Source organism: Mugil cephalus, chromosome 1, assembly GCF_022458985.1.
Source record: "Mugil cephalus isolate CIBA_MC_2020 chromosome 1, CIBA_Mcephalus_1.1, whole genome shotgun sequence".
Classification (NCBI taxonomy): domain Eukaryota; kingdom Metazoa; phylum Chordata; class Actinopteri; order Mugiliformes; family Mugilidae; genus Mugil; species Mugil cephalus.
The window spans coordinates 41,086,075-41,102,569 of NC_061770.1; the positions used below are offsets into that span (position 1 = coordinate 41,086,075).

At 41.5% G+C, this 16,495-nt stretch overlaps 1 protein-coding gene across 15 annotated transcripts in view; it reads left to right on the plus strand.

Moving 5' to 3' along the window:
- LOC125017430 (collagen alpha-1(XXV) chain) overlaps window positions 1-16,495 on the plus strand; it is a 147,262-nt gene that overhangs the window by 65,923 nt on the left and 64,844 nt on the right. For all 15 annotated transcript variants that reach the window (XM_047600595.1, XM_047600606.1, XM_047600576.1 and 12 more), the window contains exon 3: window positions 14,096-14,140. In XM_047600595.1, the coding sequence (XP_047456551.1) occupies window positions 14,096-14,140 (45 nt within the window). The remainder of the gene's footprint in view (window positions 1-14,095; window positions 14,141-16,495) is intronic.

Below are 16,495 nucleotides of genomic sequence, written 5' to 3' on the forward strand. Positions count from 1 at the left end.
AGAATTTAATAGTCCCGCAGTCAATTCACAGCACCCAAAGGATGTGTATGACTTCACCGCTGTTACTCTATTATCCGTCAACACATAAAGCACACCCAATCAGTTTGATCAGATCTTTCCTGGGGCATAATCAGTGACCCCAGACCAACTCTCGGCCGCAAAAAGTTTGTGGGAGAGACAAGTCGGGCTGGATTCCCAGTTATTTTTACTCACTTATCCAAAGTTGCAGTGACAAAAAGCTATTTCCAGACTTTTTCTGTAGCTGTGTTTTCCAGCTCTTAATGAAGGATGCTTAGGTATTCCCAGGTCCCTCCAGAGAATTCTGGGTCAACATTGTATCTTCCCAGTTGGGCATGCTTGGTAGACCTACAAAGGGGAGACACCCAGAAAGCATCACCTGTTGCCCAGTCCCATTCAGCTTGCCCAGTTTGATGCAAAGGAGAAGTGACTCTACTACGAGCTCCCTCCGGGGGTCTAAGCTCCTCCAAGATTATTTCATATGCTGAGCCTAGCCGCCTCAGGGAGAAAACTAGAAGAGCAAGCTGTGTAAAAATCTGCACAGTTTAAGATTTTTGTCTGTCATTTTACGACATTAAATGATGCACTAGGGTCAGAGTTAGTACTAACGTCTGCGTGAAATGCTACCTTATTGCCACATTACTCGCGCACCACCTAAATGTGATAGATCTGGAGGGTAATGACGCACTAACAATGGTGAGACCTCAACTGTGCTTTGCATTTGCTGACTTAAATGAAGAGAAATCAATGGAAAGCGCATTATGTTTGATGCTAACAGAAGGATTTTGGCGATCGCATCCCGCTGATGTATGCATCTTTGGGTAGGCCAGAGAAGAAACGAGATGGGGAGAATCCCCCTGGGTCTAGATGCTAATGGTTGTGGGAATACCCAGGGCATGGAGGCTAGGACTTATCATTTCTTGTGTCATCATAGAGTTTTAGAGAAACTAGGAACAAAGTCGTTCTTGCACAACATGACTTAACGTGTTAGATACAGTATATGCTGATAGATGGTACCGGGCTGCATTGCGAGCTGGCAGGAAACACAACTGCTTTATGAAATGGAAGCAGAAGGATTAGTGGTCAGATAAGCAAATGCAGGAAACAACATAACTGTAATGGGTGAAATCCATTCAAAACAGAAAATAAAAACCAAGGGACAGGTAACTATGGAAAACGGGCTGGAACACTAGGAAACAAATGGGTTACTAAACAGACTTCTTGAATGGGGGTTTGTTTTACATGGGACCTGGGGAAAAGTTGGTAGAGAACATAATTACATATTATATATTAAACATTGTTTGCTGGAATACTTATTTGCCAGGTGCAATGACTTGATTTTGGCTCTGCCAGGCAACCATCAGAGATTCCAGCTATTAAGCTTTAAATGTGTCAGTAGGCTAGTTATTTACCTCTATTTCCAGTCTCTGTGCTAGGCAAAACTAATTGGCCCCTGCAGGTTCATATTCACTTAACATCCAAGTTTTAGCAGGAAAAATGAATGAAGGTCAAGCTATTTCTTTAACGGCAACAAATTGGAAAAACAAGGAAACAAATGCAACTGGTGGTCTTAATCCTGAGGTACTTCTCAGGAGAAACTCAAAGTAGTAATGTGTGTAGGTTTTGTTTAACTTGACTTCATTTGAATCAAGGGAAGAAGAAGGCATTTTCTTTTATGCCTGTTTATAAGAGTGCCATGACTGATTGCAGCAAAATTGCCTCTACTGCAGTGAAAACAAGGGAGGTGTATATAAAGCTTTTCGTCAGCTATGACTCAGCTCCGGAGGAAGCTCCTGTTAGGAACTGTGAGTGCTTTGTGAAAAAAAAAAAAAAAAAATTGCCCTCATTAAGGGGAGCTAATGGCTCACAAAAGTAACTGATGGTGCAGTAGTTTGTGTGTGTCTGACAGAGGTTAGAAAAACGTGAGTTTTGTCAATTGCATGGAATTTTTGGCCTTCATACCAGTTCGTTTTTACTTGGGCTGCATGTTTCCTGCTCTAGACGTGTCTACTTTTACTTACAAGCCATCATTACAAGACCATAATGGAAAGATTACTATGATTTGTGGCCTGAAATAATCCCTAATAAGAGTGTTTCATTTTGATTTAGTTGTTTTGAGGTTGTCTTTTGAGAGGAATGCTGCTCATCCCTGAGCATCTAGAGGGTTTTCCTGGGTTTGGGAAAATAAACTCCTAGCTGGCTTAGCTCTCAGTGAGTCTAGGGCCGACAGCCCAATGATGACACTTTATTTTTGTTTCCACTCAGGACTCTTTGAGAGCTTGGAGACACTTACAGCTTTCAGCATTCTCCCAGAGCTCATCTGTTCTGTTCTGTGTTTATTTAGGGCGGTTAGGAAAGCAATGAAATGTGTAGTCAGGTTGTTCTCACCCGTTTTCTTAAGGGAGTTTGGGAAATGATGGCGCACATAATATCTAATGTGTTGTAGATACGTGCATGCAGACAGGGCTATCACATGTACCTCGCCGGTACTTATAGTTTTGTGAATAACTGCACCTACCTATCCGTCTCAGTCTGTCAGCGCCCTCAGGTCTGGAGAGATGAGGTCTCCCTGAAAGCCGGACTTTACTTACAGATAATACCACAGCTGATTTGACATAGTGTGCCATTATTTTATGAATCAGTGGAGTGCTGAATGGAAAAATTGGATTGTATTTTTTGCAGCTTGTGCCCAACAGAGGGTTAAATTGGCACTTTAGCGAGGGCAGTTTATGGTGCAGTATTTTTATTTGGATGGAATTCTAGGGTCAGACTTTAATTCTGTCCACGTTACTCATTCTTTCATGTCAAATGATAAAAACATCCCTTAGCTGCCATATAATGTCCAGTCTACATAACTGGAATGTAAAAGCCATAGGATCTTAGGAGTTTTATATGAACAATGAATTCAACAACTTCACGCAACAAGCTCAGAAAAACTTTCTCTAGACTTTCCACTTTGCCTGTAAATCTTTCATCCCTTCGTTCTACTAAGTGATCTCGTTCCTAGCCCATCCCTCTCACAGCCTGTCTATCATAGGTTTTCCTGTGCTGTTGACAAGCTAGAATATCTCCAACATAAGAGCCTGTACCCGTCACGCTTGCATGCTCAAACTGTTGCAGGAATAATCCAGCAAGGGTCGGTCAACGCTCAAGTGAACACCAGATTCAGACCACCAAGGTTGGCTGATAAGTTGAATTGCAGTGAAAGTGAATCCCCCGAGAGCTGCAGGGATGAAATACAGTAGAGTGGAGGAAAAAACAATATTGCACAACCGGAGGACAGATCAAAGGGGATAGGACCCTACCGCTTCCTAGTGAAATTGCAGGTTTGCTGACCAGAGACAGATAATGGCACGATGCTAGTTTAGATCAAAGGGCCAGTTAATTCACAGTGAAAAAGAACAAAGGAAAAATGAAATAAAAATGTTTATTTAATAGATATATTTGAATTTGGAAATGCTGAAAAGGTCTTATAAAGTCAGTGGCTGGATTTATGTGGCGCTAGTATTCCGATGATAATCAGAATATTTGCCCACTTGGAGCAGAAATGCTTCAAGAAACCACCTCAATCAGACCAGATCATTTTAATTGTAAGGAATTTGTGGCAAATCTGATGTCTCTGTGAGACCACTGTGCGCACGCCACAAAAAGTTATATTCCTCAGAATATAACCTAATCAGAATGATTTCTGCTGGGTTGACAAAATATTGTCTGTGTAAATGTAGCCAGTGACTAGCAGTAGAGCTGTCAAATGTTGAGAAAAAGAAAAAAATAAATGAGAAAATATGATTCATCTTTATAACTTCTCAGGGATCCTTTTACCAAAAGGAGAAAGGGCCATCACAGCGCAAGTAATATCCTACGAGGAAATTCAGGAAATCTGCTTTATAATTACCTCTATTAAGTGAAAGGTATTGTTACAGAAGTGACAAATTACAGTATGTAACAGCAGTAATATGTTTTCAAAAAGAGACAAGACATGTTATATGTTCTATATAAATCTACATGTAATTATATAGTATTTGATTGCAAAAAAATACATCTTGAAGAGCTTTTGTTTAATTTTGTTGGCACTGGACAGCCGACTATGCCAGGCTATCAAAATAGCTGAGGACTGCAACAGTGTTTCTGACTTGAGCTCAGTTGGCGTTTCTCCAGCGACTTGGTTGAAGAAGTGTCCTTGAGCAGTTTGGGGCCCTGTGGTCGTACTATTTAGCTCTGCATCTCTAAATCCATCCGCACGCCCCTGCCACGCACACATCCACATATTGTGCATATTGGCTCGCGCATCCCCGGTGTTGACGAGGTCAGCCAGCAGTCAAGTCATCTGTTAGCAGCAGGTATGGGGTTACACACGATTTCAGCGTTGCATCCAATCGCCACAGAAGTCTTAAACACAGAGCAGTTTCATTTGAACTTGAACAAGAGAGGGATCATTTGATGCTAACCACGCACTTTACGTCCCATTTGGTGAAACGCACACGCCGCCAAAGGCGTGGACACTCGCACACGCAGGTCTGTCTATGTGATACTACGCATGCCGTCATTGGTATTCTTGCCGCAGTATCCGCCAAACACGCCCTTTGATAAGCTTCAAAAGCATCTTCTGGCTGATTCCCAGGAAAGAGTCATTTTGCCACGTGTCAATGTGTCCTCACTTTCTTTGGATGCCACGGAGTTACATTTCCAAAGGTTAAATAAAGACACTGCCAGCTTGAATGGTTTGATCAGTTGATCTTGTAGAGACTAATAAATGTCAGACACTGTAGGTTTATATGCAGCTATCTGTGCCTCAGCTTCGTAGTCTAATTAGGAATATTGATTGATTTGCCATCGTAATCAGGTCAGCAGCTTAAATCAGTCGCTGACTGTGCTGCAAATCAATGCTTGTGAGGGTAGGCTGCGGTTGCTTTTCCTTCTGAATGAATATTTTGAGTCAATTAATTAACTCTTGGTCAATGGTTCTTAGTAGCCCGATGGGCCTTTCCAGCCTCTGGTAACCATGCAGCCAGCAGTGCACAGTCCTCTTGCGGAGGACAGGTGGAAGGCGATACGGTTCAGTGAAAGTTGACCAGACTGTTGGCTTTAGTCGACCACTTTGTCACGACAATTAAATTCGGTACTATTTATGTTGCGGATTCCTTAGCCGCCGTTCAAATGTCTGACTTGGTTTAACACTCGAAATAAACCATTAATTTCCACCGAGGAATACGTTTCGGGTTGGCCAAGCCGTGCAGGGCTATTCCTAGTGTTTTCCCAGTTTTTTTCTTCATTTTAAAGAGTTGAAATTGTGAAATCCTTTAAAGATCATAGCGTTCCCCAAAAGTAACAGTCCCTCGCAGGACAGCATAGCTTAGATTCCAGGGAATGTCTATGATACAGTGAAGCTTTCTGATAGAGCCGTCACGATGTCCGCATGTAACAATTTAACTCGTAGCATGAAGTGATGGGACTTGGCCGATCGATTGGCTTATTACTGACATTCCCTCATCAGGGAGTGTGTTCTGCTTCCATCTCGACCGCAGTCAGTACTGCGGGGAGGATAATTGCAGTGTGCAGCTAACAGGGTGGGTCTCAAGTATCCCAGCACTCCGAACGTTGCCAGAGGAAAACACATTGATCTCTGAAGGTGATGAAAAGGCTCTCTCAAAGGCCCCGGTTCCTCCTCAGGAGTGTTCCAGCCTTTACACTGAACCGGAGCAAAAGCGTAGATGATCCATGCATGCCTGCCAGCCATGGCTGTATTCATGTCATTTGTCTTGTCTGAGTGTATGTGTGTGTTCGCGTTTGACCAAAAACAAGAAAAGAGCTGCTTGTTCCGTAATGATTTTCAGTCCCTCAAACCGTGTGTCAAGTGTGACTGAGTGAGTGCGCGTTAAGAGGACGTATTAGTGTAACACAAAAACTACTGTAGAAATGCATTTACTGGAGAGAAAAAAAAGTGTCTGCAATTACTTTAAAACTATTGAGTCTCTTTTATTCTCGTGGTGCAGGGAGAGATAGATTCATTTTGAACACTGGTTTCAATCTATATGATGCAGTGCTAATGGAGCCAGCAGAGACAGACGATTCCTCGCATCCTAATGGATTGACTCGCAGTTTAATGAACTGATAAGTGGCATCTGGACAAACACAGTGCACAATCCAACACACAATAAACGGAGACATGCATAAAAACAAACGCGGGCTCAAAACAGCCATATTCATCAGGAATGGATGGAGAAATTAATTCATGTTAACAACATCCTTTGACCACTGCTGAGTGTACACACACAGAGATTTTCTGTTTTTGGAAAATAATTTCCGCTCTCTGCATCTTAACGAATCCTCCTTTTGTGTAATTAAGTTTCAGATTCCTGAAAGATGATGCCTCGGGGCTTTCTGACGTTAACAAGTGACCTCTACCGTGAATTAGTTTTAACTTAAACATAAAGATAACAGCACTGGTGAGGTTGTAAATGAAAATGAGTTTTGCAAAGTGGGCGACTCTGTTCATTACTCCTCATGACCGTTCATTAGATTTAATTTGAGGCCTAATCAGTGAGATGTCTTGCTTTACTGTAAATTTCCAGCTAACTAATCACCCTGCCTTGAGTAGCAATGTAAACACACGCTCGTCCGCTTGCAACAACACATTTATTACGGAGAAATACAAAGATGTTCTTTGTAAAAGTTGATTAAAAGTGAAATAAATTTTGTCAACAGAAAATAAACATTTAAGACACGTACACATTAAACAGACTGCGTTTCTGTGCGCACTCTTGAAGATCTTATGTGGTGACAAAATGAGTGGACGCTCCCCCCCCTCCCCCAAAAAAGGACAATGAGTAAATGTAAAAATCAGACACAATGGTCTCTTTTCTGGGCAACAAATTAAATATAATTGCAAATAAGTATTTAGGAAATGGCTGTAATCATCATATTTATTCAGGAAATTGTTGCGTTGGAGTTAAATACAGCTGGAAATAAGGATAATGAAGATATATGCCACAGAATCAGGAAATAATGTGGAGTATCCATTCGAACATTGTTTTCCTAGGTCGGGGTAGGATTCAAATGTGGGTCCTGGGGAAAATTAAAATCGGCCCCGAAATTCTTCTGCAGAATATGCTGTTTATAACGCATTGCCAAAATCGCTCAATTAAGAGAAATAAGTCAGAATTTAGCACCGAAGACTAGCAGCTTAGCACTCCTTAAACAGGTTAACTCTCAAACCTGCCCGTATGACCATCCAACAGCTTATTTTTGGCTTGCATGAAAAATAAACCCAAACAGCATGGCTCCTATTTAAAGACAGTTAAAGAACCACCGCCATTAAACAAGGCTGATAATAGGGTTGCGCTTTGAAAAGGCATAACGTTACATGCTAACCATGCTGTAGTCTGCTCCTCGTATCAGATTGCAGGAATTTGGAAACTTACCTCCAATTTCCAGGAGCTGAACTTCCAGTGACACAAGTGAAGCTCATTGTAATGGGATCACAAACATACCCATACATTATTTTTCCCAATGCAAACGTAGCTGCCTTTGGAAAGGGGAGGGGAAAAAAGTTTTTCAGTTGCAACCTTTAGTTGACCTCTTTTAAAGCCCTTAAATACATAGCATGCTTTCCGTATAGGAGGCAAGCACATACAGTTAAATAGGGTCAGGTGCATTAACTTCAGAGCACCGCAATCCACTGGTCATGCTACAAACATTTAGGGAACAATCTGCTAATTTAAGTACCAGCATTTAAGGTCCTCTTTACGAGAGGAAACTCTTTGTTCTTTTTGCCTCCTCTTCATCTATCTTCAGCTGAAAGCATTTCAGGAAGTTAGGGGATTAGGAAGAGTAGTTAGGGTCAAGAGTGGAAGGGCTTCTCTTGAGGGGCCGGTTTGGTGGGTCACAAGTTCGAGAAGACTTTCCTCCTTCGCTCAACGGTACCCATGACTGATGATCTGGAGAGGCTTGAAACTGGCGAGGACATGGTCCAGATCTTCATCTATCTTGATGTGCTGCTATCTGTTTGATTTCCTAATGGTGTTAGAGAAACACACATGAACTTCTTTGGGGTTAAACTCTGTTTAACCCCAAAGACCTTATTGCAGTAGTTTGATAAACTACTGAATGAAGCAAGTGCCTCGTGGGAGCCCCGTTATTAAGATTTAAATCTAGACCTTCTCGTCTGTCAGTTTCTTGAGGGGAGGGAAATGGTCTCCTACTGAAAAGCACACGCATTACATAATTCTTCGACAAGCGAGGCTTTCTGCTGTTAGACTTTCATATTTCTGACTACAATACACATCCACCCGAGGATGAAGAGAAGAGTGACATTCATAGACGGGGTAATACTGTGGTTAAATTTCCATTTTTTCCCTTTAGACAGTGGGCACAGTGTTCCACGAATTAACATTTTATATATTGATTTATTCATTGTCATGCGGCATAATAAGGTTTCTGGATCGGATTCGTGTTTGTCTTCGCCAGACGGTTCCGCAAAAATGTACTTGTAAAGTAACAAATGATTGTACAGTAGAAAGCCAGCTTTTGTGCAGCCTTAGTTCCGCTGACCTGAGTAGCCAAGTGTTGCCAGGTTTAATAAACTCATCCATCCATGTTGTGGGATTAAATGGACTATAATAAAGTCTGTTTTGACTAAATCCTCTGAAATCCCTGGAATGCCTATAAAGACATTGATCATCAGTAATTTTTCTAGAAATATTTTGAACATTTCAAGCTAAACTGAGAAACCTTGTTCTAAGATCTGAATGGAGTTAGAGCCTCGTTGATATGGTCCAGTGTGTTTTATATACTGCACAGCTGATGGCGTTTTAATGCAGAAAGCTTTAGAATGACGCTATGATTAAACCATTATCATTCACCCTTTGTAAATGGGGAAATTGGAGGCAAAAATCCTTTTTGTGCAATATTGAACAAAACAAAGTTGCTTGGTTAATTCTTTTTCTGAAGGAAGGCTGAAGACCATTTATTTCTCTGTTGTTGTGAAATTTACCGTAACCGTACCAAAAGCCAGAAATACAATTTCACATCAGTTTCTGAAAACCTGGAAGTATTGTACCACTCTGGCCTTTCTGCCAAACATTCATGCTGGACGTTGCGTTTATGTGACACGTACATAAACAGTAGGATCAGTGTGTGTGGTGTTCTTGGCATGCGTGAAATTAGCAATTTATTTAAAACACAAAACAGAAATTGCCTCAAAATGAACCATGGAGAACATTTAGCCGAATGAATCAAACATAAAAAAAAAAAAAAATCCTTTTATCTCAAGCAGGTGTTCGAATGTAAGAGGCTTCGCTTTCTATTAATGCAACAAACTGTGATTTTTAGGTTTTGTTTCTGCTTGAACAGCACCCACTGATATATTTGAACTATAACACAAAAGTACACTCTGCTGTCTTCATTTGCATTAAGAGCGACCGCAGCGACTTGCACAGAGAGTGTCTCGGATCAAAAGTTTTAAGCTTCACTCACGATGGCATTTCAACATGCTGAAATGAAAACAAACTCCTTATGATTATTGATTGCAGTTTCAGAATTCATTCATTTTACCCAGGAAGGTGCAATTGGGCTTAACTAAAGTCTAAAGCCAATTCTCTTCAAACCTGATTTGCTTTGGAGGTTGCTGCTGGTACTCAGTTTGCTATTTTTGGCATACGTTTTGACTTTTATTCTGGGGAATAGCTGTATTATTTTATGAGAGGAGCTTTGAGTGGTCTGATTATGTATATCAAGCTCTGAAACAATGCCGGTATTGTAAATGAGTCCGGCAGGGCCTGCTTCACTTAAAACTGATTGATTTGGGGGAAAAAAGACAAATGGAAGCCTGGCGCTTAGCTGCTGTGGGCCAATGAATATTTTATGGATGATGGGTAATGCTACATGTAAAAGGCAACTTTGTCTCAGTTGCATGAAGTACAAACAAGATATTTGTTATGTCAAGCAATTGTGAAATAATATTGAAACTGATAATATCTATGCAATACATTCACAGCTTAAAACAGCATGTGCTACAACGCTGCCAGCTACAAGGGGTTCCCTCGTGCTGAATAGCATTCAAACGACTTCTGCTATCAGAACCATAAACATAACATGGAATGTAAAAACCCAATGTTGTGTGACAATTCCTGCAAAAGCAGAAAATGCATTTTCAGACAAGAAAGGACTGTGCTTATGGTTTCATGCTGCTTTTACAGCTAGCCTGGTTCAAGACACAATCTATAAACAGCAGACTGACAGGTACACTGATTACTTTGGAGATGTTAAATGGTTCATTGTTTGACTAAGAATCAGCTAGGTTAGGAAACACTGAGGAGTAGGGGTGACATGAGTTCAGTGCTTACACTAACATGCTAATGCTGCTATCAGAACTTATGTGCGCAAAATATTTGGCGTTGAAGTCAATCAAGCAGTCATGCAACTAGCTTGCAAGAGCTTGCTAAGCTGTTAGCCTCAGTGGCATCTCAAAGCCACCGAGGCTAACGGTTAGCTAGCTAACAACTAGGTAACTTAATGTAGGAAATCAAGGCTGAAATGAAAGGTTGAGGTGGTTGTACATAAATATTTTTTCCTCAGACATACAAAATTACTCAAAAAATCTGTCAAAATCTTACTCAACTGAGTTACCTCCACTTCCACTCACCTTTGTCTGCAAACAACATGAACGCCATAAAAGTATGCTGCTCATATGGACTTTTGTCATGTACACATGACCTCATGTGAAGTATGCGTAACATCTCAAAAAAACACCAAAGTAAAGCATTGATATGTTCAGCAGGTTTTCGTCTTCATTGTGTCCACTCTTGTTTAGCCTGTTAGCACGCTAACACAAAGTAAAACTGGGGAAAGTCTGGGGAATCCATCTTACTTGGACACATTGAAAATAAGCCATGAACAGTTACGAGATAACCAAATTTAGATTTTCCTGTGGGGATAACCTCATCGATGGTTTACAAAAAAAAAAAAAACCTGGCTTATAAAATGTCTTTCTGCTGCTTACTATCAAAAGAAAAACACAATGTAAGGCAACACCACGGGATCCAATTTGTTGTGTCTGACCAAATATTTAAACATTTGGACGCAAGGTTCACTTTGATTTATTTCACTTTCAGATGCAAATGCTGCTGAAAAGGTTTCAGCAGATTGGCCATAGTTACTGACCCTTATCGTGTTTTTTGTTTTTTTCCTCAAACCGTTCTTCCATGACCATGCTTGGGATACTGTGAGGAAAACGCAGACTATTACAGTACCTGCCAGTAGTTTTTAAGTAAGAATGATGTTTTGCTTTAATGTCTTTCATCACTGTAGGATCCAGTTTAAATCCTTTTGATATCATTTATAACCAGAAGTCTTGGGCTGTTTTTCCTCCGTAGGAAATTTAAGTACATCTGAAAATCTGTTTCAGTGGTGCTTATAGACGTTGTCAGTTATTCTTTCATTTGTGTTTTCTAAACTGATATATTATTGTTGGCAAACCGTACTTTCTCGCAAGTCTTTCCACGGCGCTGGTATAGGTTGGCAGTCTCTCCTTACAGTCTATAATCAGAATGAAAAATATTGCGAGGAATACAGTGAATCATGATGATATCTGAAAATATTGTAGGGTATTTAGTTTGGACCTAAAAGTCCCATGTGGGGAAGGTTGTCTTAGCAGCTGTCAAAAATATACCACCGAAATCAGGAGGATGTCGTATCGTCACAGCGAACGTTCCTCTCGGAGGTGTCGAGTGTCATTTTCAAAGTGAGCAGTAATGAAGTGAGTGCCAAGTGCCGTAAACCTCCTTCTGTTTCTTTTAAAGCCTCAAAAAAAAAACAAAAAACACAAATCTATAGAGAAACCAGGGTTGATGTGAACCATAGTAAAGAGAGAGTCAAACTCCACCTGTGATTACATACTTTAAACTGTGCCTGGACCCTTCACTGGCAGCGCCTGACATGATCCTGGAAGCTGTTCAAAAGGAGTTGAGATGGAAGCTGAATCCGAGCCAAGCGGTGGGATCAAATTGAGGACCAAGCATCACACAAAGAGTTGTGCAACATAATCCTGTGCAACATTTTGCACCCCAATAACACATCTGGAATGTCATAAATCAGTCAAGGGTAGTGTAAAGTGGATTATTCTTTCTTTTTTTTTTTTAGCTCCTAACTTGCTTACTTTTGTTCTTATATACGTGGTGGAAAACCCTGGCAAACAGAGAAAGGAAGGTTGATTAGATGACATTCTCAAAGGGGATAGTGGGTCAGGTCGGGTTATCTAGATCAGTAATTAGTGTGATTGTTTTGTATTTGTACCTTTTGTTTTGTGGATACAGACAAAAGCTCATCCCTCGCAGCAACTGTTGACATCCATGCAATTAATGTTGAACTCTGCAGTCTGTTCAGAAAGTTTCACCGCGACCATTACATCACTGTGATTATCTCCGACATCGAACATGACTTAAGTGCCATTCTTTGACTGAATGGAGGTCAAAAGAAGGTTGAAAATGATTTGCATAATAATGTTCTCTGCATTACTGCTCCCTGAAATTGGATCGGTTTATTTCCTGTGATGCAGAACCAGGCAGTTTGTCTTACTTGTGCCGCTTTAGTTCTTGACAGTTCCTCTCTAAAGGGCGACTACACCTATTTTCAATAAGGCTTCCGTCGATAAAAAAATAAAAAATATGAAATGTATTATTATGAAGTTTATGTGTAGCTACCTGTAGAGTTATCCCCGTCTGTGTGGCTGCAAAATGTCAGATGATCCTCACTTTGAAGCAAAAAGGCAAAATGGCTTGTTGTGTGATTTCATTGAATGTGGTTCTGTTAAACAAACCATGTGACTCTCAGCTTAAAATCAAGATTCTGTTACGGATTGTATCTTCCTTGTGTTCTAGTTTTTTAAACTTGTATTGGCCGCCATCTACTCCACAGAATCGTGGAAGACTGTGAAGAAACAAACTGAAAAGCATTGACATAGGTGCTACTTTATAACAAGGATCAGGCAGGCATAACATTATGATCACCTTTCTAATATTGTGTAGGTCTCCCTTGTTGCGTCCAAAACAGTTGTGACTCATCAGATTATTGTTGGTTGGGGGCTTTAGGTCCTATTGTTTGAGGAGTGTGGGACTCTGTGGATCAGGCTTGTTCCAGTGCATCCCACAGATACTTGATCATTTGGCAACCTGGTGAATTTAGAGGCCAGGTCAACACCTTAAGCTGTTTTTCATGTTTAAATCGTTTTTGTCAGGCTGCATCCTGCTGGGGATGGCTGCTCCCATCAAGGAGGGTCATGGCTATGGGGTGGGGGTGCCTGGTCTGGTCCAGGTGGGTGGTGCGTGTCTAAGTAACATCCACATGAATGCCTGGTCCAAACATTTTGATTTTGAGACCATGCTCCACAGAAGCATGAGGTCCCCCATCAATAGTGAGTGGAAGGCAGAGTTTTACTTCCTACCTGTTATCCATCCAGTGCAAGTAATCCTCAGCGGTGGAGCCTACATAGTTTCTGCTTTCATAAAATAGCCCCACTATTCTGCAACTATCACAGCAACAACCATTGGCCATTTTCGTACGTGAACAAAAACAAAGTGCCACTTAGCAAAAACACCTTTATTTTTTAATGCGGAGTACCTGCAAACAAATATGACCTAGTCAAGCCTTTAACTTGTTTAACGTGGCAAAGCGTGTAATTGTTTTACTCCTCCAGCTGAGTTTCAGCAGCATGATGGTTTTGACAGAAAAACACAGTCTACGTAAACAAATTAAAAATCCAAAGCACCCATGTTGAAACAAAACCTGGAATCGAAGGGAGAAAGGGATTGAGATGACAAGTTGGTAGAGCGGCCACGTCGGCCTCACTTTCTCCTGTCTCGCCTTACGTCTAAATAATACTCTAAACACTCGATAAACATTCAGATTAAGGAGCATTTACTGTCCAAATACAACATTCTGCAGTGGTTCTTCCTCGCGCTGGTGTCGGTCAGTTTGACTGTGAGAATGTTTGAAGGATATGAAACTTACACAAACAAAGAGACAATTAAATTACTGACCAAACTGTATTATATTCTTCTTTTTTTCTTCTTTTTTTCTGCAGGACCTCCAGGAAAGCGAGGAAGAAGAGGCCGCAATGGAGAACCTGGTATGCACATTTGTGTCTATTTGGATCAGCGATCACACCAGTCTCAACCCAGAAATGTTTAAGGGATAATTCAGCAGGACATCAGCAAATCATACTACACTTGCAATCATGTAAAAGTACACTGTATATCTTTGGAGGCCAAAATAGGTTATAGATGTGTAATTTGTGGCCTGGTGGTTTCGACGTTCGCTTGGTCTGTTTGAGCTTCAGTCACTATAGAAACACTCGATTTTCACAGCAAAACTGAGCGAGCAGAAGTGACGCCCAAACTGGCTCGAGATGATGACACCTAAAGTTTGAGACGCTCCAGCCCTCCAGACACGATCTACATATGCTCAGCTCCAGTGTATGTTTTAACCCAACGCCCATTGGCCTACACAAACTCAAGTTGTCGTATTTTGTCTGGGAACTCCACTCCCCCTCCCCATCTCCGCACTACCTCCTCCCACACACCCTCCCCTGAAGCTGACTCAAGAAACTTGGCGCGGCCGGAGTGCCCTGAGTGTCTAGGGAAAAAAAAAAACAAAAAAAAGGACATGTTGTGCAGTGACACCCCCGCAAGATGGAAAGTGTCGCCACAAATTGAATTCGCAGCGAGAAACGTGTACTTGGCGGGGGGAGCCACATCCACGCTCGGCTCACCTGATAGCGAGGGCGATAATGGGCTCTGGAGTGTGTCACTGTTCTGCAGTGAGAGTGCAGCGCGGCAGAGCACAGCGAATGCCTTGGAACAAAACTGTTGGCCTTGTAAAAAAAGAAACTGGAGTCCTGGGTTTGAGTGAGGAAGAGTAATAAGGGAGCGGTTTGGTTTCACAGCCTGAGAAACAAACAGTGCGTCTGTAAATGGTGAAGGGGGGGGGGAGGGGGGCTGGTTTCACCTCCAAATTCGTACACTGCATTTTTAAAGTCATGGGAATTAAACCTAATCAGCTGAAGTCCGCTATTTGAGTATCATATGTATTGTGTTACTTCCTTTATTTTTTAGTTTGCCAAATTAATGTAGGATTTAGAGACGTGGATCACTACGGCGTGGCTCTGATCTTTTCTCATTTTTCCTGGGTTTCATAATAGTCAAGAGATCCAGTGTGCAGCTTAAAAGCCGTGGAAGATGAATAAAACGGGAACTCGAATGACAGTCAGACAACAGTTCAATGTTCTGGTTGGCTGCAGATCTGAAGTACCAACCCGGCTTTGTTTATGCACCGCTTAACTTTCCAATAAACATCCACCGTGCCAGCAAATTTCAAATGGCACCATTGTGCACGGACATTTTTTTTTCTTTTCTTTACCTTCTGTTCATCCATTGCAAATGTGGAGAATATGAATAGCTTCCTCTTGACAAACCAATCGGAAACAACAAACGGTCATGCCCGCTCATGATGTCAGCTGCTGGATAGGTGCAGTGGTCTGCTAAGGACAGACAGCGGGGAGCAGTCGGAAAGAGAGGCCTTAACACTTTGAATAAAAGCTCTCATTACCGTACTCAGTGGGATGAAGTACGTTGTCGGTGCACACACACCAGCTTTTTATCTCCATGTTCACTGATGCAGCCTTTTCAAAAGCGTTTCGTGATGAGAGCGAGCCTTTTGAAGTTTTCGCACAGAAAATGTCATTCTCATATTGGCACTTTCAACACTCCCAGCGTGATTCTGCATATTAGCATGCAATCATAGCGCAGTCATTTCTACTAAATTCACAGCTGAGATGCGTTAGCGAGCTTAAAAGGTGGAGAGGGTTCGGTCGGAAAGCCCACGAGCACTCAAAACAACAACTCGCGACTGCACCACGCAGCATCATTGGAACCTAGTGTCAAACTGTGTACCTTGTCACTGGCGGAAAAATGAAAAGATATATTTATGAGACATTATTTATACGGCTGAAAAATACCTTGATAGGCACAGACGTGCTGAATTCTGCACTGTAAGCCTCCTGCAAATCCAATTTCCCTCTTTTAACTCCCCAACACTGGTGGATGTTGAAGGGAGGCATATTTAATTCATGATTCACTTTAACCAAAAGTAACTGCCGAGAGTTTCCCACAAATTTATGGTGAGGTGTTTTGCAGTTCGCCCATCTACAAAGGTCTGGAGGAAGGTGGAGGGGGCTCTCACCCAGACTTGGCTGCGGCTGACAGTAAGAACAAATAGGAAAAAGAGGATATTTACCTATGCATTATAAAATGAATGGGATACTTCATTAGGATGGCTTGTTTGTTTACCGGTTAACATATGGAAAGGAAAAGTGTGGTTTGACAGTTTAGGATGAAAAAGGTTTTGTGGCAGTGAAAGGTACAGTCTCAAACTGTTCTAGCAGGTGGTCAATGCTGGAAACTGTTAGAAGTTTCCTCACATATTT